Source organism: Fukomys damarensis, unplaced genomic scaffold, assembly GCF_012274545.1.
Source record: "Fukomys damarensis isolate Sample0158 unplaced genomic scaffold, DMR_v1.0_HiC HiC_scaffold_5, whole genome shotgun sequence".
In the NCBI taxonomy this organism is placed as follows: domain Eukaryota; kingdom Metazoa; phylum Chordata; class Mammalia; order Rodentia; family Bathyergidae; genus Fukomys; species Fukomys damarensis.
The window spans coordinates 50,278,891-50,298,371 of NW_022900917.1; the positions used below are offsets into that span (position 1 = coordinate 50,278,891).

The window sequence follows — 19,481 nt, forward strand, 5'->3', positions numbered from 1 at the left end:
AGTTAGGAAGGGAGATGCTCTCTGAAGACAATTGTAATTATGATAAGTAAGGCAGCCTAGAAGCACACCTGGAAGAAAACCAACCAGACTGTAAGACTCAGGGAATAATTCCTGAAAAAAGCTAGAAATTTGATGATGAAGAGTGAAGAAGTTACAGATTTCAGTCTGATATTAAGAATAGAGGTTTGGCTGATGATGTCTAGACAGCAAAGATGACAACTTCTACAACAGATAAATGTCAGATTTCCTTTTTTTAAGTAAAGATTGCAAACATACATGACAACAAGAAATGAAGATATTAAATAAAAATTTCAAATATACATATATATAACAGCAAAAAACGATATGAAATAAACAAAAATTTATGCAACACAGACTGATAATCCAAATACATTATCAGTTTGATATGATCTTCAAACATTATATGTTTCTTATTTTCTTTTCGTATTATATTTTTGAAATAATGTATTTACAAATAAAACAAAGTTACATATTATAGTTGAGAAACTCCTCAAAATTTTATGATTTATAAACTCCTAGGTTTTATTAATTTGATAAATATCATATGCTTGTTGATTGTATTACTTACATTTCCTAACAAAACTTCCCACTGAAAAGGAATATACTTATATTTGAAATCCAAAAACAACTAAAAGAGTTCACATTTTTAAGATCAGATTTTTCTGTTTCTATTTTATTATATCCCATACTTATTTTTATTATATTTTTATAAGCATAATGATAGAATTTAACACCAATACATATGTAATATTCTTCCCAAACAAATGAGTATGAGTTAAATCAAGCATATAATTTGGAGAAATCATAAAGTTGCCAGAGAAACCATCAATATGTGAAATGTGCAAAATCCTACCACATTCATGACCAGGTTTCTCATTTAATAGTGCACACATATGTATAAAAACATTACCCCCCACACATATACACAATGCATATTTTCTACAATACAATATATACTTTGGTATAATAAAACAGTGCAGTGATGTGTGGAATGTTTGTGATTTGTGTGATTTGAGAAAAACAAATATCATCTTTGAGGCAGTTGGAGAATTTGTAATATGTACAAGATACTGAATGATATTAATGATTTATTATCCATTTATTTAAGTATAGTTATGATAAAATTTACTTAAAATTAATATTTATCAGTAGAAAGTAGGTACAAAGATATATTGATAACATAACAAAATTTGTCTTAACAAATTTCCACCCAAACAAGCTGTAGTGACAGAAAAGGAAGTTTGCAGAAGGCAGAGATGAGAGAGAATGACAGATGGACCTTAATACTTTTCATACTAATATATACAGATTTCATAAATTCTCAAATAAAAGAGCAAAGAAAATGAGAACCAAAATAACTCATCAATTTGGTAGATCAACATATAAAGACAAAGATTAATGTTGATAAATTTTAAAAATCTGAAATGTAAAGCCTGAGATTTAGCTCAGTAGTGCTGTACTTGCCTAGCCAGAGCAATGTGCTGAGTTTAATCCCCAGCACCAGGGAAAGAAAAAGAAAAAAGAAAAAAGAAAAAAAAATAAAAGGAGCATATGTGCTTTCTAACATACTCAATAGATTGAAAATAAATTATTTGTTATCTCTTCCTCTTGAATTGTTCCCTTCACAAGGATGTAGTGGACTTCCTTGTTTCTTTCAATCAGTTTAGGCTTGAAATTTACTGTGTGACTAAGATTGCTACCCCTGCTTTTTTCTGGGCTCCTGATGCATGAAGAATTTTTCTGTCCTTTCACTTTCAGTCTATGGGCTTCATTTTTCACTAGGTGTGTCTTGTATACTCCATTCTGCCAGTCTATTTCTCTTGATTAGTGAATTGAGGCCATTGATATTGATGGTTATAACTGATATGTACTAATTATTGTCAAATTTTTTTTGCCTTCTCCTTTTAGTTTCTTACCTTGCCTATTTGATTTGCTCTGTTGGGCCTCATTGTGTTGTTACCTTCATTGTCTTTTCCTAGGATATTGTTTAGAGTTCCTTGTAGTGCTGGTTTGGTATTCATGAAGTTTCTCAGGTGTTCTTTGTCATGGAAGTATCTTATTTCCCCATCCATTTTGAAAGAGAGTTTTGCAGGATACATCAGTCTAGGTTGGAGGTTGTTCTCTTTTAGTACTTCAAATGTCTCATTCCATGCTCTCCTTAACCTAAGGGTTTGTGTTGAAAAGTCTGCTGTGATTCTGATGGGCTTTCCTTTGCATGTGATTTGTTTCTTATCTCTTACTGCTTGTAGTATTTTGTTCTTCTGTTGGGTTTCTGGGACCTTGATTATTATATGTCTAGGTGTAGATGTTTTTTGATCGTGGCTAGTTGGAGTCCTATATGCCTCACTTATCTGAATGTCAAATTTTTCCCCTCTGTTTGGGAAGCTTGCTATAATTAATTCTGTGAACAGCTTTTTTAAGGCCTTTGTATTTTCTCCTGCTGCTTCTATGATTCCTATCAGTCTATGTTATTCTTCTTTGCATTGTCTAAGAGCTGTTGGATCAATTTCTCATGATCTCCTACTGTTTTTAAGAGACCTCTCTTCTCATGGTCACTGACTGCAATTTTATCTTCTATATCTGAGATTCTACCTGTGGACTCTTTTATTCTGTTGCGAACACTCTCAATGGAGTTTTTAATCTCCTGGATATCTACTCAAATCTGCCCTGTGGATTCCATTTCTTTCTTATATTGGGTATTTATTGTTTCCAATTCTTTCTTATGTTGGGCACTCATGGCTTCTATTGTGGTCCTGAGCTCATCTGTTTTCCTCTCAGTTTCTGTTCTAGAGTCTCGAATTATAACTTTCATTTTCCTTGTCATCTCTATGATTATATGGAAAATTACTTCTGTTTTAAATTTCTCTAGAGCCTGATTGATTGGTTTTGTTACTTCCTGTGCTTTGAGTTCAGGGTGTCCTGATGGTTCACTGTCAGACTTTTCATCCTCATTTGCCCCACTGTTTGCCATTGGTGAACTGGAAGTCCATCCCTGTGTCTTGCTTAAGCATTTTCTCATTTTTACTATTGTTGTTGGGTTGTCCTTAGTTTAACCTTTAGTTTATTACTTAAACCTTCCTGGGGCTTCAGCCCATGGGTCTCTAATGACTCATAGACATTCTCATTTTCATAATACCGAAGAAAACAGCTCATTAAATCAATCAAATCCTTGATCCTAATTGATATAATGAGCACCACAATATGATCAAGCACTACTTGCAAATTGAACACTTGTGGTAGTCACTAGTCTATCACCTTCAAACAATGTGAATTAAATTAAAATCAAGAAGCAACCCAAAATGTGTTTGTAGTGAACAAACTTTTCAATAAGGATATTTACCATTTAGGATGGGGGCTTAAGTCAGAGTTAGGATGATAGGAGTAGATAAGTAAAAGAATTAGAGAAGGTTTCACATGAAGCCAGAAGACATAGAATGACCACACAATCATCAGGAAACTGTTAAATTCAAAAAGGATAAACAGAATAGAAGTATAATAGCACTTGAGTGAGGTAGAATAACATAAGAGACGAACATAAAGAAAAGAGAAAAAAGTAATAAAAGAAGAAATCTGAGTTAGGACAGGAGCAGAAACAAAAAGGGGAGATGAAGGATAATATGGTGGAACAAGAGATTGAGTTGGAGAAAGAGGACAGAATAAAAAGAAGAATTTGCAGAGTGGAATGAAAAAAATGTGAGTTTGAAGGGCCTCTTTCAGACTATATCACTGCTGTCATAATATACAACATGTGCTGCCATGTGCAGAACCAAGTCCTCTGATCTCAAGCTAGCTGGTGGCAGAATCCCATGACACAGACTGACCTCAGGCTGCAAGGCCCAGATTGAGTTCCCCGACCTCCTGAAAGGTTGAACTCTACTCAGTTCTACTACAGGTTTTTCCTGCCCCTTCTTTAAAGATGTTCAAAGCTGGGAGCACTGGAAAATACCCTTTATGTCCTCCTCTGCCTCTACAGAGTACGTCTAAAGACTAGCACAATCAGGAGGTCTGAAAGAGTGAGGGTGGGTGGAAGGGTTCAGAGGCTTTCTCATGGCTACCTTCCCTGCGGCCTGGCAGGGGAGGGCGTGGCTGAGCAGGCCCTCTGGCACTGAGGATGGCGGCAGCCAAACCTCAGATTTTCAGTGGCTTGCACTAGCTGTTTCATATACAAAATGCAACATATGTACTTCTGATTCACAGCTCATGTGCAATCATTCAGGGAATCCAGGTTGAGAGAAAATTCTTCTGATTTCAGCACCTCCCTTTGAATATTACCCTGAAGGGGTATGTAGCTAGCAGGGTGGGGAAGAAAGCAAATGATTTCAAAATGCCAGTCCTAGGAATGGTAAATTACACCTGTGATTAATTTCTTTTGGTTACTACTTATCATGTGATCACACCTGGCACATATATTTTAAGTTCATGGTCATGAAGGGTGACTGTCACGACTGTGGATTGATTTAGGAAGTAGTGATGTTACCAGGAGGGCAAAGCATCTATAGAGTCACAGAGGCAAGAGAAAGCAGAGTGTGTTTGAAGAATACACATAGTGTGAAGTGGTTGGAGAAGGGAACAGGAATATGACTTTTGTCACTGGGCTTGGTGCTGTGCTATTAATGTGAAGGGTGGGCTTTCTCCCAAAGATGGCAAAGAAATCTCTGGAATGTTGTAAAGAGAAGAGACACATGACTAGGTTTCAAGTCAAAATACCTCTCTGTAGCTTCAGTATGCAGATGCAGGTCTTAGTTAAGACGGAGGCAGTGAAATGAAGGGAAGACAGTGAGTTTAGAAATACTAAGTAGAAAAAGAACTTAGTAACTGATAACATAGGAGGGATTTCAGTGGGAAGAGACCTCCATGTTACTCTCTAGATGTCATTTGGGTTTATTAAATGTTACTCTTCAGCATGATAGGGACTCAGAGAAGATATGTGTTCGTGGTTGTGGACATCTAAGAAGGATATAGTGTGTAGGTGGTTGGTAAAGCCATAGGTGTAGATAATTTCTGCAGAATGCTAGAAATTTGGTGATGAAGAGTGAAGAAGTTACAATTTTCAGTCTGATATTAAGAATAGATATTAGGTATAGATGTGGAGATGCTTCAGGGTGAGAGAAGACGTGATCTTGAGAGCTGGAGAGTGGCAGCTGTCCAGGATGTAGTGGTTCAAGAAGTTGGGAAGTAAAAAATTGAATGTAACATCCAAATACTGAAGAAGAGACAAGTTTCAAGAAGAAGGCAATAAAGTATCATGAAAGATCATGGGTATCAGATTTTTCACACACATTCAGTTAAAGAATGAAAAGCATAAATTGAATTTAACAACAAGGACATATTTTAGACTTGAATATGATGCAGAAGAGCTGAGTGTCTCTGGTAATATTTGTCAGCATTACTTCTCTAGAAATAGATAAAATCTTTTAGTGAGAAATAAAATTTTTCTCTGTAGCCATAACAGTTTTTTTCAATTCATTGAAAATAGGTTAGGCATAACCTTTTTGAGTCACACAAATTCTCTGCTCCACCTAGAATTACACGAAGAATTCCTTGTCAGCACTGTAGTGGGAACATTAATGCTGAAGTCTATGAAGAGTGTTCCCTGATGTCTTGTAGACGTGATATAATATTTTGCTACCATGTTGGCTGGTGTATTGTGTTGAGATTCAGAGGTAAGATTCATTACACCTTTGAGACACTCTGACTTCGTAGGCAACTTAGCTTTGTATTCGTCTTTTGAGTACCACTGCCCAAGTTTAACCCTAGCTCAGTAAGTCACATTTCTTGACTGTTGGGAAATAAACAGTATTTTCCATAAGGAAAGCTAAAACCAAGGTAGCATGTATTAGAAGCAGAAATCTCTACTGTCCTTGAAAAGGGATGACTTTCCAATCAGCAGTAATCTTTCAAGAAATGATTTAGATGTCATTAGCACACAGCACCCTTGCAGCATCTTTTCAGAGGGGAGCAGTGTTAAATGTAGACACACGCACACACAACAGCACACACTTGTGTATATTAAAATGTAATTTAGAGTGATTTAGAAAAAAATATGATCTTAGGAGAGTATAAATCAGCTTACCCTTGACCCAACAGCTTCACTTGGTGCTGCTCATATAATTTCAGAGAAAGCTGAGCAAAGATAGAAGTGGTCCAGAGAGGGCAGTACCAATGATAGGTATTAATAAAAATGATAGCAACCAAAGGGAGAGGATATGATGCTAGAATCTTTCTAGATCAAGAAAAATCAAGAAGTCTCATGTTACTGCATTTAAAGAGGGTGGAGGGGGATACATCCACAAAATAACTAAAGGACTAAGGAATGGCAAATGGAGTCTCTATATAGCTGAATACATTGAGAAAATATAAAACTTTGTATTGAATTTAAGAAAATATGTTTTCTTCTATATATTAGGGGTAACAGACATAATTATGCTGCTGGATTATTATGGAAGCAGTTGGATTCTTGAAATGCATCATCAACCACAGAATGAGTGCCTGCACTAGCTACGTTGAAGAAAATGCTCTAATCATGTTTTCATATTGAGCGCACTCCAAGGAGCGGTAGAGTTCTGAGGCAGTGCAGTGTTGACAGCTAAGTCCATGGTGGAGCATTTATGTTCTCCTGAGTGCTGAGAATTCTAGAATAAGGGACTGAAAAACGTTGCTTAGTTGAAAATTTCATATTATTTCAGATTAGCTTACCATTTGCTAGGGTAAAAAAGATGATTGTGTGGATTTGAATTAGTGAAATTTTCTTTTTTTTAAATGCTTTGTAACTATTAAATAACTTTTAAGATAAATAGTGGTCAAAGCACTAGGAAGGCAGCAATAAAAATTTTTCAGTTGGATCATGGCTTGAAAATAAGATTATTCTAAGAACAGAAGAAAAACACCAAGCTTCATCTAAAAACAGAAATTTTAAGACATATTTTAATTTCACGCTCATGAAAATTGAACAAATATTAATCTTAGAAGTTATAGAATGTTAGGATACAATGGCATCTGAACAAGTATTGTACACATACATACACAGATGAAATGATCATTTTTACTATCTTTTTAATACTTTTTCCCCCATCTTTTTCTGCATTTCCTTCTGTTTATCTTTTCAATTTCTTAACAGTCTGTTCATATTAACTGTCTTTAGTTTTTCCTTTCTCTTTCAAATTAAAGTGACACCAGTGCAATAACAGTATCAATGTGTTTATTGTTTTTCAAGCTTTGGGAATGTATCTCTAGGAATCTGGAAAACTGGCTCACAGTTTTCCTTCTGTCTTCCCTTCTCTTTGTTCCCTCCCTGTTCCATATTCCTATGGGTTGAAAAGTGGGATTTTTCATAGACCTGGCAGCTTGAGTTGTTAGCATGGTGTGTGGTTGGTGCTGGGGATCAAACCCAAGGGCTTTGTGCATGTTAAGCATGTGTTCTACCACTGAACTACACCTCCAGGACTGAGAGCCAAGGACGTTTCTTATGTTACTTTCTTCTTGCTGAAGCAGATTGCTGGACATCAACAATTTAAAGGAGGAAAAGCTTATGTTAGTCCATGGTTTGTAGGGGGTTCAGTTAATAGTCAGCTGGCACCAAGGCAGGGCAGCATGGTAGAGGTGCATGGCAATGGAGAAACAGCTCATGGATGACAGCAAGAAGCAGAGGGTGATCAATGAAAGAGGGAGGGAGATATATTCTTTCAGGCCATGCTCCTGTGACCCACATCCTCCATCTAGCAGACTAATCCACTGATGAGTATCACGCCCTGTGATCCAACTACTCCTCAAGAACCCCACCTATGAGTACATAAGGCTTTGCAGGGACATCTAGATACAAGCCATAACAGAAGTCTTATCGCCAGGGCTACAGAAAATTTCTAAACATTCTTTGTGCTCCAATTTGGATTGAAGGAGTTGTTACTCTGAAGACCAGGGTACCATAGAGACCCAGCATGGTCATATTTGAAAGTTATTCGAGATGATTTGAAATGTATGCTGTGGATTTTTATCTGTGTTCATTGCCATGGTTTAAACATGTCTTTTCCAAAATTCAGGCTTTCCTACATGATAGTATTAAGAGATGGCATCTTGAAGAGGTTCTTAGGGCATAAGACTCTTTGCTGGCTAATGGGATTAAATCCCTTATAAAAGAGGTTTCCCAAATACAGCTCACTTTTTTGTATATTTGTATATGCCCCATGTTCTGCCATGTGAAGATGTGTGTCAGATACCAGCCCCTCACTATGGAATTTCCAGCATCCAAAACTATGAGAAAATATATTTCTGTTCTTTATAAATTATCTAGTCTCAAGTATTCTGTTAGGATGGTACAAGGTAGATTAAGATAGCCATGGATTTCCAACATTAGAGTACATCAGAATCCCTCGGATGGCCTGATGCTTGGCCCTCCTACTGGGGATGCTGACTTGGTAGGTGTGGAGTAGCAGCTGGCAACCTTCATTTATATGAAGAACACTTGGAGAACTACTGTTTCACACCTCGTTTTATCATCTTCACCATAGTTTAGGTCTGTGCTGAAATTCCAGAATTCTGAGGTTCTAAAGACAAGTGTGAAGGGTAACTCTAGACCTGCCTTGTCCGATGCAAACATAATGTATCCTACATTTGAAGGGTTGAATTTCCTAGAATTCGCAATAAAAAAGTGAAACAGATAAGACTTATCCAAATAGTGTATTTAACCCACTGTATCCAAAATACTGTCATTTTAACATGTAGTCAGTGTAAAAATCACCGGTGCAATTTTTACATTCTTATGTTCATACTAAGCTCATTCTTAAGTTCATACATACATACTCCGTGTGTGTTCTGCACCTCAGCATGTCTCAGATTGTACTTGCCACATTGCTCAGTGCTCAGTTGGCCACGTGGGACCCCTATACTGGAAAGCACAGTGAGGGTTTCTCCTTCTGGAGACTCCTTTGCTCAAATTATGTTGCTTTTGGGCACTTGTACAACTTTATTTGATAAGTACAGTATACACCTTTGAAAACTTTACACCTTCAAGGCCATGAGTTATAACTTTCCTAAGTTGTTGTCCTAACTTATTTTATTATTACCAGTATTTTGAATACTTTACATAAGATCTATCCCTTTAGCATTTTTAAGTATACAACACAGTATCATAAGATATAGGTGCTATGCTGTGTAGTGTGTCTCTAGAACTTTTTTTATCTTGTAAAACTGAAACTCTGTACCTTTATTTTCACCCCATTTCCACCACCTTCCAAGCTCCTAACAACCACTGCTTCTGTGAATATGAATATTTCAGAATATAAGTGAGATCACACAGTATTTGTCTTCCTGTATTTGTTCTATTTCCACTTCTGGTTATAGAGCCAGCGGAATTGAAGTCAGTTTGTTTTTTTGATACCAGAGATCGAACTCAGGACCTTATGCTTGAGAGGCAGGCTGCAGAACCACTGAGCTAAATCCCTGCCCCTGAAGTCAGTATTTTGAAGAGATTTTTTGCAGTTGACACATGGAAACACCTAAATGTGCACAGACACATGAATAAATAGGTGACATGGACTTTTCTGTTTCACATTTCTCCTTGGCATGATGACATATGATATAGATGGCTCTAAGAATTTGGGAACTCCTAGTAAGTTAATTTGTAGCAAACTGTAAGCCCTAGAAATTATCCCTTTGGACACACTCATACAGTAAGCAGTCTTAAAACTGAATTTTAGAGAATAATTTGATTTGTGAGTAAAGGTTGAATAAGTAAATGTCTTAGACCAGTTGGGATGCATCTCTGACTTAGAGAACAGAGGCTGCTTAACTGAGTACCTTCAAAAGATGAGGACTGCTCCCTGGAGTGTTGGATCTCTGTCTAATTTCTCTGTGTCTGTCTCATAATTCCTCTCAAATTGGTTAAAAACAAATACTGTATTTAATTAGAGTAACTTTAAAAATCTATGAAATCACATGTTAAGATGTATGCAATATATGAACTGCACTGTCCTGAAATTTGAATTTTTTTTTTTTAATTTTATTGAGTTTATTGGTACATTTTAGGGATACAGTACAGTTACATTCATTGTTGGGATCATGTACCTCTACATGGCAAGTCTTGATTCTCATTTTTTCCCCTTACCTCTGCCCTCCCTTCACCCAAATTTGAATCTTTTTGAAGACTTTTACCCTGAATATGATCCTGCCCATTCATTACAGTCTCCAGTTTCAGTGTGAACTCAGTCAATACACTTTTGAAACCATTTGAAGTGACTAAAGGGTCTTGAGGAGTGATTACTTCAGAAAAATGAGCATTTCAGGAATCCACATTGTCCCTTCATCTCTGTTGGTGTTTGAAGTCTTCAAGGAGTTGCTGTGATCAGAGGAAAACATTTTTTGTGAAATAGTTTTCTTCGTGAACTTAGTGATTCGAGGCTGGCTGTTGGTTCACATCCTCTGTTCCAAAGCTTAATTTCTGTGTGCTTCAGCCTGGGGCTTGCAGGACATATCATCATTTTAGAATGCATAAATATAAAATTAACGTAGCTTTAATATAATAAGCTTCAAAGTCACTAAAAATGAAGTAGTTCTAAAAGAATGTTTAGAATGTTAGGTTTCCTGTCTAATTGTTTGTTAGTGACCCTATCTATGTAAAATGAGGGCTAAGAAAGATGGCTTTCAATTTTCTCATTGAATTAATAATGTGCTAGCAATTGCAACTAAGGATTTATCTCAAATGCTAAAGGTTTGACTTCAAAGGAAGTTGTATGATTAGAGGGCTAGCATTTATTGAGCACTTCCTATGTGCTTTGAACATACTGAATGATTTTCATGAATTTTCTCACTTTTTACACCATTCCTGTGAGTACTGTTAACACTATATTTGTTTCACACAGATGGAAACTGAGGTTTGAAGTAGTGATGTCATTTGGTTGTTTAGGTCACAGATGCAGAGCCAGGACAAAAACAGGCACGGATGCAGAGCCTATTCCTTCACCATCATGTTCCTTTTGAAATAGCATAGGATGCTCTGTCTCTACCCAGCAAGTAGGAAAAACTACAAGGTGAAAGTATAGAATAACAAGGAATTTTCATGAAGCCTCACTTCTAGATATTTTCCAGCTGCTGGAAGCAATAGTTGCTGGCCATATCCCCACTAAGAAGTCTAGAGAGAAGGCATTTGTAGATTAAAATTTTCATTTGTATCTGACTTACACTGCTATATAAGCAGAATATCAGATTATTAAAAAACAAACGGTACAATCTCACTGGGTCAGATTTATCATGCTTGGGAAAATCAATCAATATTTGGAGACATAGAAAAATAAAAGATTGGAAATCAGCTTTGTAAACCTGGCTTCTAACCTAACAAGCCATTTAATTTTTCCCCAGCTCTCTGTCATGACATTATGTAAGTGGATTTAATTAGAATTTTGTAGTATTCAACTCTTTTGGAGCCAGAGAGCTTGCCTTAGGAAAATGTATGTGCTCAATTTTGCTTTCCATTTAGGGGTTTCATGGACCCCCTAAAGTCTAGACTGAACTAATTAACTTATTGAATTTCTTTTTACTTTACAGAGGGCAAAATTCTTTAGCTATGTTATATTAAGATCCTTTGAAGATATAATCTGTTGTTATATGGATAGTGAACTTTTAGTGGATTAATGATGTTTAAATCGCTTTTGCCCAGTACCTTAGGATTGTAGTTTTGACTAGAAATTTAAAGAGCTGGCTGTGGAGTTAGACAGCAAACAGGTGCCTTAGATTTGTCAACGTACCACCAGCTAATTTTGAGATTCTCTTAACCTCCCTGGCCTGTTTCCCCTTTTGTGTAAAGACTGAAGAATGGCCATTTCTTGTGACTGTATAACTTTAAGGAAATGACAGATGATAATCCATGCAGATAAATTAACTGATAAATTGGACTGAGTCTGAGGAATTCTCATGACATTTTTTTACCTTTGCTTAAATACTCAAGTCATGTCTGGCATCCTAAAGCTTCTGAAGAGACTCTTTTTCCTTTGAGAAGTCAGAGAAACTTTAATGCCAATGGAAAAGTTTGTCTGGACTCTGGGAAGCTCTTCATGTATATATTAATTGGAAGCCACAGGACCTGGAGAGGCAACCAGAAAAAGGGAGATAAACTTGAAAATTACTATTGCTAAGAGAGTAAGATGGGATGAAAGTTAGGGTATTCTTTTGGCCTGTGTTCTCCCAAGGGTTGGATAAGTGATAAAGTAATGAAAGAACTCGAATTCATCTATCTAACATCTAATCAATGTTAGCATAAAACCCTATGAGAATATGTTAATTAAAAACATAAATGGCAAGCATTTAGGAATACTTACTCATTTGTTTGCTCTTTTCATGTTATAGCGGAGCACAAAAAGTTTTATGAGATGTATGAATCATTTTCACATTAGCAAGTCCAGTAGATTTCTATGGCTCTTGAAATTGTTGGGATGCCTTGTTCTCTAGTTCTGTTGTCTTCTCTTAAAGGACTTTGTCTGATGTCTGGAACAATTAAATTTGTTTTTCTCCTTTTGAAGCTTAATTTTAAATTTCTTTCTTATTAATGTAATCTATGCATATGTTGTCATTTATAAAACTCCAGTCTTTCTAATATGTAGTACATAATCTATTTTATTTTGCTTTTATTTATTTCAGATAGAAGAATTTCGAAGGCTGAGGACTCACGTTAAAGGGGCAGAACTTGTGGAAGGCTGTGATGGGATTTTGGGAGACAATTTCCGACCCACTCAGCCACTTAGTGACAGAGTCATTAGAGCTGCATTTCAGTAACCATGGAGAACAGGAATAAGCCCATCTGCACGGGGTATGTATAGATTAAGTAAAGGAAAGGAGGTACACACCTAAGTCAAACATCCCAATGCTACTCTGATCAAACTATTAATTTACCAAAACAAGTGTGCTTTGTTTTAATAAAGTTTATGACACATTCATAAATCCCACTAATCACAAGTCAGGTGGTTATTATAATTTTATACAGTTTTCTAAAACATCTGTGATTCTTACATTTTCCCACCAAAAAATTCAAAGTTTTGTTTTAATATTGGATTTCATAAGCAAAGGTACATGAATCAGAAAAATAAGGGTGTGTAAAGACCACTTTAGTACTTTATCATGTTGCCCCTTCAAGCTGCAGCAGTCACCTTCAGATGATTATGGAACACAAAGAAAGACGCTAGAAGAGTGTGTGAGCCTCCATGTTGAACCTCTTGTGTAATGCAGATCTCATTATCTTGTTTATAGGGATGTAGAGCTGATCTGATATGAATTTAAATACATGTCCTAGCAAAGTGCTTTTAATTTGATGGATGAAGTTGCACTTACTAATTATCTATATAGGCTACATTATTTTATTGATTGAAACATAATCTGTAGACTTCAATATATTGAATTCAATATATGTAGTTTTTAATTCTGGAAATGATAAAGATTATAAACATAGAAAAGATCAACTCTACAAAGATGGCTATGTACTTAGTTATTGCTTTTCCTTGTCAATTGTCTGAGCATGCACAGGGCCGTGCGCATTTCAGAAAAGCATTGCTTGCTGTAAGAAGATCGCATCTGTTGGAATGGTTCTGGGGAAGTGGGATAGAACTTGACTGTTGGATGGATTGTTGAGTGAATGGGCTCTCATAGTATGTGAGTGGTACTGTGGGCCATAGAGTTATAGATAGAAAACTCTGGCCTCTGTGAGATCATAGTCTTATGAACTATACCATAGACTTGGGAATTTTAAACATTGGTCATTTTGACCATGTGCGTCTCAAGCCAAACTCTTTTATCTTCTGAGTGTACTTTGCTTCCCCTTACTGCCAATACTGCCTTTTGCCTATTAAAATCCTAGCTATGCTAAGGCCCAGTTGAAATACTCTCTCAGCATGGATCCTCCAGTTGTCTCTTTATTCCATTTATTGCGTATTCTTTCTTCCACTTATCTATTTGTATATTTGTTATCTTCCTGTCATATTCCAAAGTTATGAAGGGTTAATGTCTTTTTATTTTACTATGAATTCACCATAGCAGTTGTCGTGGTGTATATGTCTTTAGGCAAATTAGAACTTTCTTAGAACTATGCAGATTATACATCAGCCAGTTGCATTCCCATTTTTCATTCTTATTTTCTTCATTAGCCAGTAGAGTTAATCTCCTTCTCTTTCTAATTTTGGGGATGATTAAGGTCAGCCAAATTCACCTTTCATAGAGATGAGAAGAAAGTTTCACTAATTCTTATGTCATTGAAAAGGGAAGCAATCCAAGAGTGCTGTAGGCTAAACCTTACAGCACATGAGCTAAAGATCTAAAATGATATCAATCAAAAGTTACTGTTGAACACCATTCTTGGTTTACAGACCTGAGAGTCTGAGGTGGTGAGCACTACAGTGGAAAAATAAACACTCAAAAACACACAATTGCAGATTGTAACAAATTTTATTAATGAGAACAAAGTAATGTTGGAAGGAGCTTCTAGACAGAAGGGATATCTTTGTGCAAAAGCCCTCAGGAACTGCTCCTTGTGGAGAGGTAAGAATTTTATGCTCTGAGATAATCTTAAAGAAAGCACCATTAATCTGTAATATAGAATTCAAAGGAGAGAAGTAGCAAGTCCCAGAAATTAGAAGGCTTTACCAACCACATTAAGGCATCTGTTTTGTTATTAATGCCTCATAAACCTATAAAGACTTTTACTAAAGGGAGTGCCCTGAGCTCAAGTGTAGTTTTTAATAGTTCATCCTAGCTGCATGATGAATGGATTGCATTACAGAGGTCTAGGAAAGGAGTCGGAAGATATTTAGTAGTCTGGTAGGTAGATAAGTGATAGCTACAGAGGGTCAGAACCAGTATAAGTGCAGGAGAAATGGAGGGAGGGTAATATATAGGAAATAGAAATTGCAGGTGGCACCAAGTGATAATTGGGAAAGGGTAGAAGAAATTGGAAATGCCCTCAAAGTTAACAGTTGGGGTCTGGGGCTTAAGAAACCATGGATACAACGCCTTCAAAAACCAAGGATAGGTCCTACTGGTGATAGAAAGATAAGGCTAAGATAGAAGACATGGAGAGAAAGAGGGAGAGATGCGGGGGCAGAGAAATATAGACACCTCATTCACTAAAGGGTCTGGGATGAAATATGAAAGTAGTGTATAGACTGAATTTGTATATGTGTGTATGTACATGAAAATGTATATGCATTTAACATTAGAATCATAGGATAACCTCATTCAGTTTTCATAAAATCTAACCTGAGACTTTTCATAAAATCTAACCAGGACACAGAGAAGGTCACTGCCCAAGTAATGTTGTTCCTGAGCAGTAAAGCTGGAAATCTTATCTCTGCTGCTGAAGTGGCAGAGCCCTTTCTCTTATTCACCGTGTGAGCAGAGGACATAGAAGGAGTCTACACTAGGAGTCCAGGCAGCACAGTATGAAGTTCACATTGCATTAGGTTGAAGGTGACTAGAAGGGAGTCTTTGGAGATATCATGTCTTGGCCACACATGATCATTTAATTGAGGGCTGCAGCCTGAGAGAGTGTGGGGTGGGGAGAAGCCTGTTTTGTTTTATTTTATTTTATATATTTTTTTAAATGAAAGGAATGCCAGAATTTGACTATATGCAGTTGGAAAAGAGCATGTAGCTGGGGTCAGACCATCCTTTGGAGGAGGTAATCTTACCAGTGTATTCTCAAAAATTTGAAAGGAATGAGATCCTGAGCACACATGGAAACCAACTTTGCTAAGAGCAGACACTTCCTATGCTGGAACAGGAAGGATGAAGGAAGTGGTGGCTTATAGATTGAGTGTTTTCATGACTGGCTTTTATTTTTCAATGAGAAAGGGGAGGAAGGGCCATAGGAGGGGGCTGGTAAGAGGACAACAGGGAGGTATGAAGAGGCTTGGTGAAAGTGACCTTGTGAATTTCCCAAGTCTATGGTTTGTATTCTCTCTGTGAGTATCATTAATTCCAAATAATTTTTAATGTTTAATCCATGTCTGGCCCTAGACCACAGTTGCCCCTCTCTACACAAATAACCATAAGTATTTTAATCTCACACATAAACACACAGACACACAGATACACACACAGTCAAACATACACACAGAGACTTAAATGTTTGAGATTATGTGTATATCGATACTTCATTACACACTAGAAAAAATATATACTTTAAAATGTACATATTTTTATAAGAAGATGGAATTATGTACTTCTCTTAGTGGCTGAGATTACTTATAGGGGATAACTCAAAATTTCAAAGAATGACTCAGGACTTCTTTCTAAGGTGACTCCAATTCTGATTTCATCCTTTTATGAATACACTTTTATCCTTTTATCTTGAGATGTGTAATACAAATTTAGTCATGGTTCTACATAAAAATTATATTGGGAAATCAGACTTATGGATGTGTGCTTTTTATTTGATATTTAATAATGCCCTAAGGCAGGTAATTCAAATTTTTATTAAAGTGAAGTGATTTGACAGCTAGACTTTGAATTTAATGCATGAATGTTTCATTTAAGCTCCTGGAACTAAAAAGGGAAAAAATATTTTCATGGTTTGTTGTTCTCTAAAAAATGTTTAAAATAACTCAGATTTATTTTAGCTATCTTTTACTGAAATAACTTTAGTTTTTGGACTTAAATGATAGCTTTTTTTGCATGACATGTCTGGATATCTGGAGAGCTTTGATAACCAAGATTTATTATTCTCATGAATAATCTGAGACTTTATATTATCATTTAAGAAGCATGAACTACGATTTTGCACTTGTTTGAAGAATTACTGCATAATTCACCGAGATGCTGGGAATGCTTTAGTTCAGCAGTGGTAGTTTAGATTTATTTGAGTCAATTGCTATAAGTGATCCTTTATTTATAGCATTTTGTAGGGTGCAGAAGAAACAAATCTTAACAATAACAAATAATAAGACCAAGCTTTAGTTTACATATTATTTTGGTGTCATAATATTGGTACTAATCTGAGGAACTAATTATTTCTCTATTTATTTCATTAAGTATTAGCCCATTTTTAAAGGTTATTCTGACTGTTCAAGAATATTTTCACCCATGACTCAAGTATCATTAGACTGTGTACGTGTTTACAGTAATTATAATAAATTATAATTTAATAAAATTCAAAAGTAAAAGTCAATGTAAAAATCGATGCCACAAAGCTCTTTAAATATTTTTCTTTTTCCCCTTTAAAATTGGAAAAATAAATTTTGCCTAAATAGATTAGGAGGAGGAAAACCCCCAAAAATCCAGAGGAAAGGAAGAAGGAAAATAAAAGGGGTTATTCAGCAAATGGCTCAGAATAGTCGCTTTGTTGAAATTGCTTTCATTTTCCTTTTGAGTCTTTGAAGTCAGCCTTGACTGTGTTGAACTTTTCCCTCCATTTACTTTTGCAATTAATATTACTTTTCCCCTTAGCTTTAGTAAAGCTGCAGCTAGCACCAATTTCATGAGTTTTCTTTTATAACCTAAAAGAGTTATAAGTTAAAAAAGAACAAGGCATTATGGGAAAGGAGGAGGCTGTGTGGAAAAAATGAGAATGTAACTCTGAATGACCAAATCTTAAATGCTATTATTCTTCGAGAATGAATGAAAAGCTCAGAGCCATATTTTCAGTCAGTAGAACCTGGATTTTCCTCACTGTAATCATTTAACATTGTGGACAGCACTAGGATGAGAATTGAAAGCTCTAAAGATATATCTATTTTTTATTTACTATATCATATAGAATTTCCACAGAATAGAATGGATTTCCTAAAGGGTCACAAAATACTTGCAGTAAAATGTGAAGACACCAAGCCCAAACTGTTATATTTTGATTATGTGATATAAAATTATTATTAACCCAGGAATTGGAAACAGTAAAGCTGCATAGGCTTGCTTCAGGATTACTGAACAAGGAAAATAATTTTTGTTTTAAAATACTTCCCTTTTTCTTTTCATGTTTTAGAAATGTCAATTTTAAGAATAAAAATTTCAAAATGATTCAGTTTTCTATTCATCCAATAAATTCAAACAAAGTCATGCTTTGGAAGATGAACAGAGAATATTTTGCAGTCATGGACCAATGTGTGTGTTGAGCATTAATCTATTCTAACACCTTAAAAATAGTAAATTTCAGAGCTGGCGCTTTAGCTCAGTGCTTCTGCTGCCTGCCTCACAAGTGCAAGGACCCGAGTTCGATTCCCTGTAACCCCCCAAACAATTTATTTCAAAAATTTAACCATAATTTTCCATAAAAATCCTCTATGACCAGTTTAAGTAATCTGAACATGTTCTACTGTATTATGCCTTTTACCTTCATAGCTACGCAGAAGGCCTATGTTGAAATGAACAGCTTTTAAGTACTAGCAAAAAGGATTTGGATTACATAGGAGAGAGCTAGCGATTATAAGGAAGACTTTTTTTTTTTTTTTTTTTTTTTTTGGTACCAGGGATTGAACTCGGGACCTTGCTCTTGAAAGACAGGTGGTGGAACCACTGAGCTAAATCCCTTGCCCAGGAAGATTTATTTCTATAGCTAGATGGATTACATTTGAGTGATGAATACTATTGCATTAAATATTTTAACTTCCTGGCTGATTTAGGTGGAAGACTTCCTGGGCAGGGCCATTTTCTAGCGGGCCTCCCAAGGTGCCTTTCACTGCTGGGCTAGTGTGATGAATATGTTTCCTATGTCTCCATTAGCTTTATCATAAGTAAGAAAAATGAAAGATAATGGGCAGCAGGTAAATGTGGAGGGAAATGAAATGAATGTTTTCTTATGGATACGGCTTTATTCATAAGTCTCTTAACTGGAAAAGATAAAGCTAAGGAACTGGTTTGAGGAAATTATCAAAAATGCTGAAAAATGTGTAGAAGTCATTGAAAATAACATATACTTTAATTGGGAGTTTAAGCATATAACCTTTTTAAGGTAATTCATTTTTTCTCTACTCTTAAAACAGGATATCATAGAAGCAACAGTACCAAAAAGAACATTTTCTATCAGCATTTCATTACAATTCTTACAAAGCAGAGGAAAAATAGAATCAAAATAGGATTAATACTTAGATTAGTAATTTTTACATTTAGAAAACCTCATCTAGAAATCTCACTCAGTAAGATTAAACTAGAGGGTCAAAGAACTGACTTAAACAGTAGGCTATTATGGAAATATAAATATTTTATATTGGACTATAAAAGATTAAACAGAAACTTCTGTTAACAATTGTATTAGAAGGGCAATAGGGAAATTACCTTTTTATCACTTTCAGTAAAGTTGTATCTGATTTACAGATTTCTGTTTTTAAACAGCATTTTTTCTGGTTTGTTTCTCCTATTTCTTAGTATTTTGACAATTATTGGATAGCAACAGGATTTGCTTAGTTGTCTTTTTAGGACCGCCCCCCCCATGTTCTTTCTGTTTTTCCACCATTTAAATGCTGTTGTTATTTGAATGACAGATTTTACGTCTATGTATC

The 19,481-nt window shown here is 35.7% G+C and overlaps 1 protein-coding gene across 1 annotated transcript in view; it reads left to right on the forward strand.

The window, feature by feature from the left end:
- The window catches only part of Ca8 (carbonic anhydrase 8), a 98,687-nt gene that overhangs the window by 65,729 nt on the left and 13,477 nt on the right, over positions 1 to 19,481 (forward strand). Inside the window, exon 8 of the mRNA XM_010640580.2 lies at positions 12,646 to 12,814. Coding sequence (XP_010638882.1) covers positions 12,646 to 12,780 — 135 coding nt within the window. The 3' untranslated portion in view covers positions 12,781 to 12,814. The remainder of the gene's footprint in view (positions 1 to 12,645; positions 12,815 to 19,481) is intronic.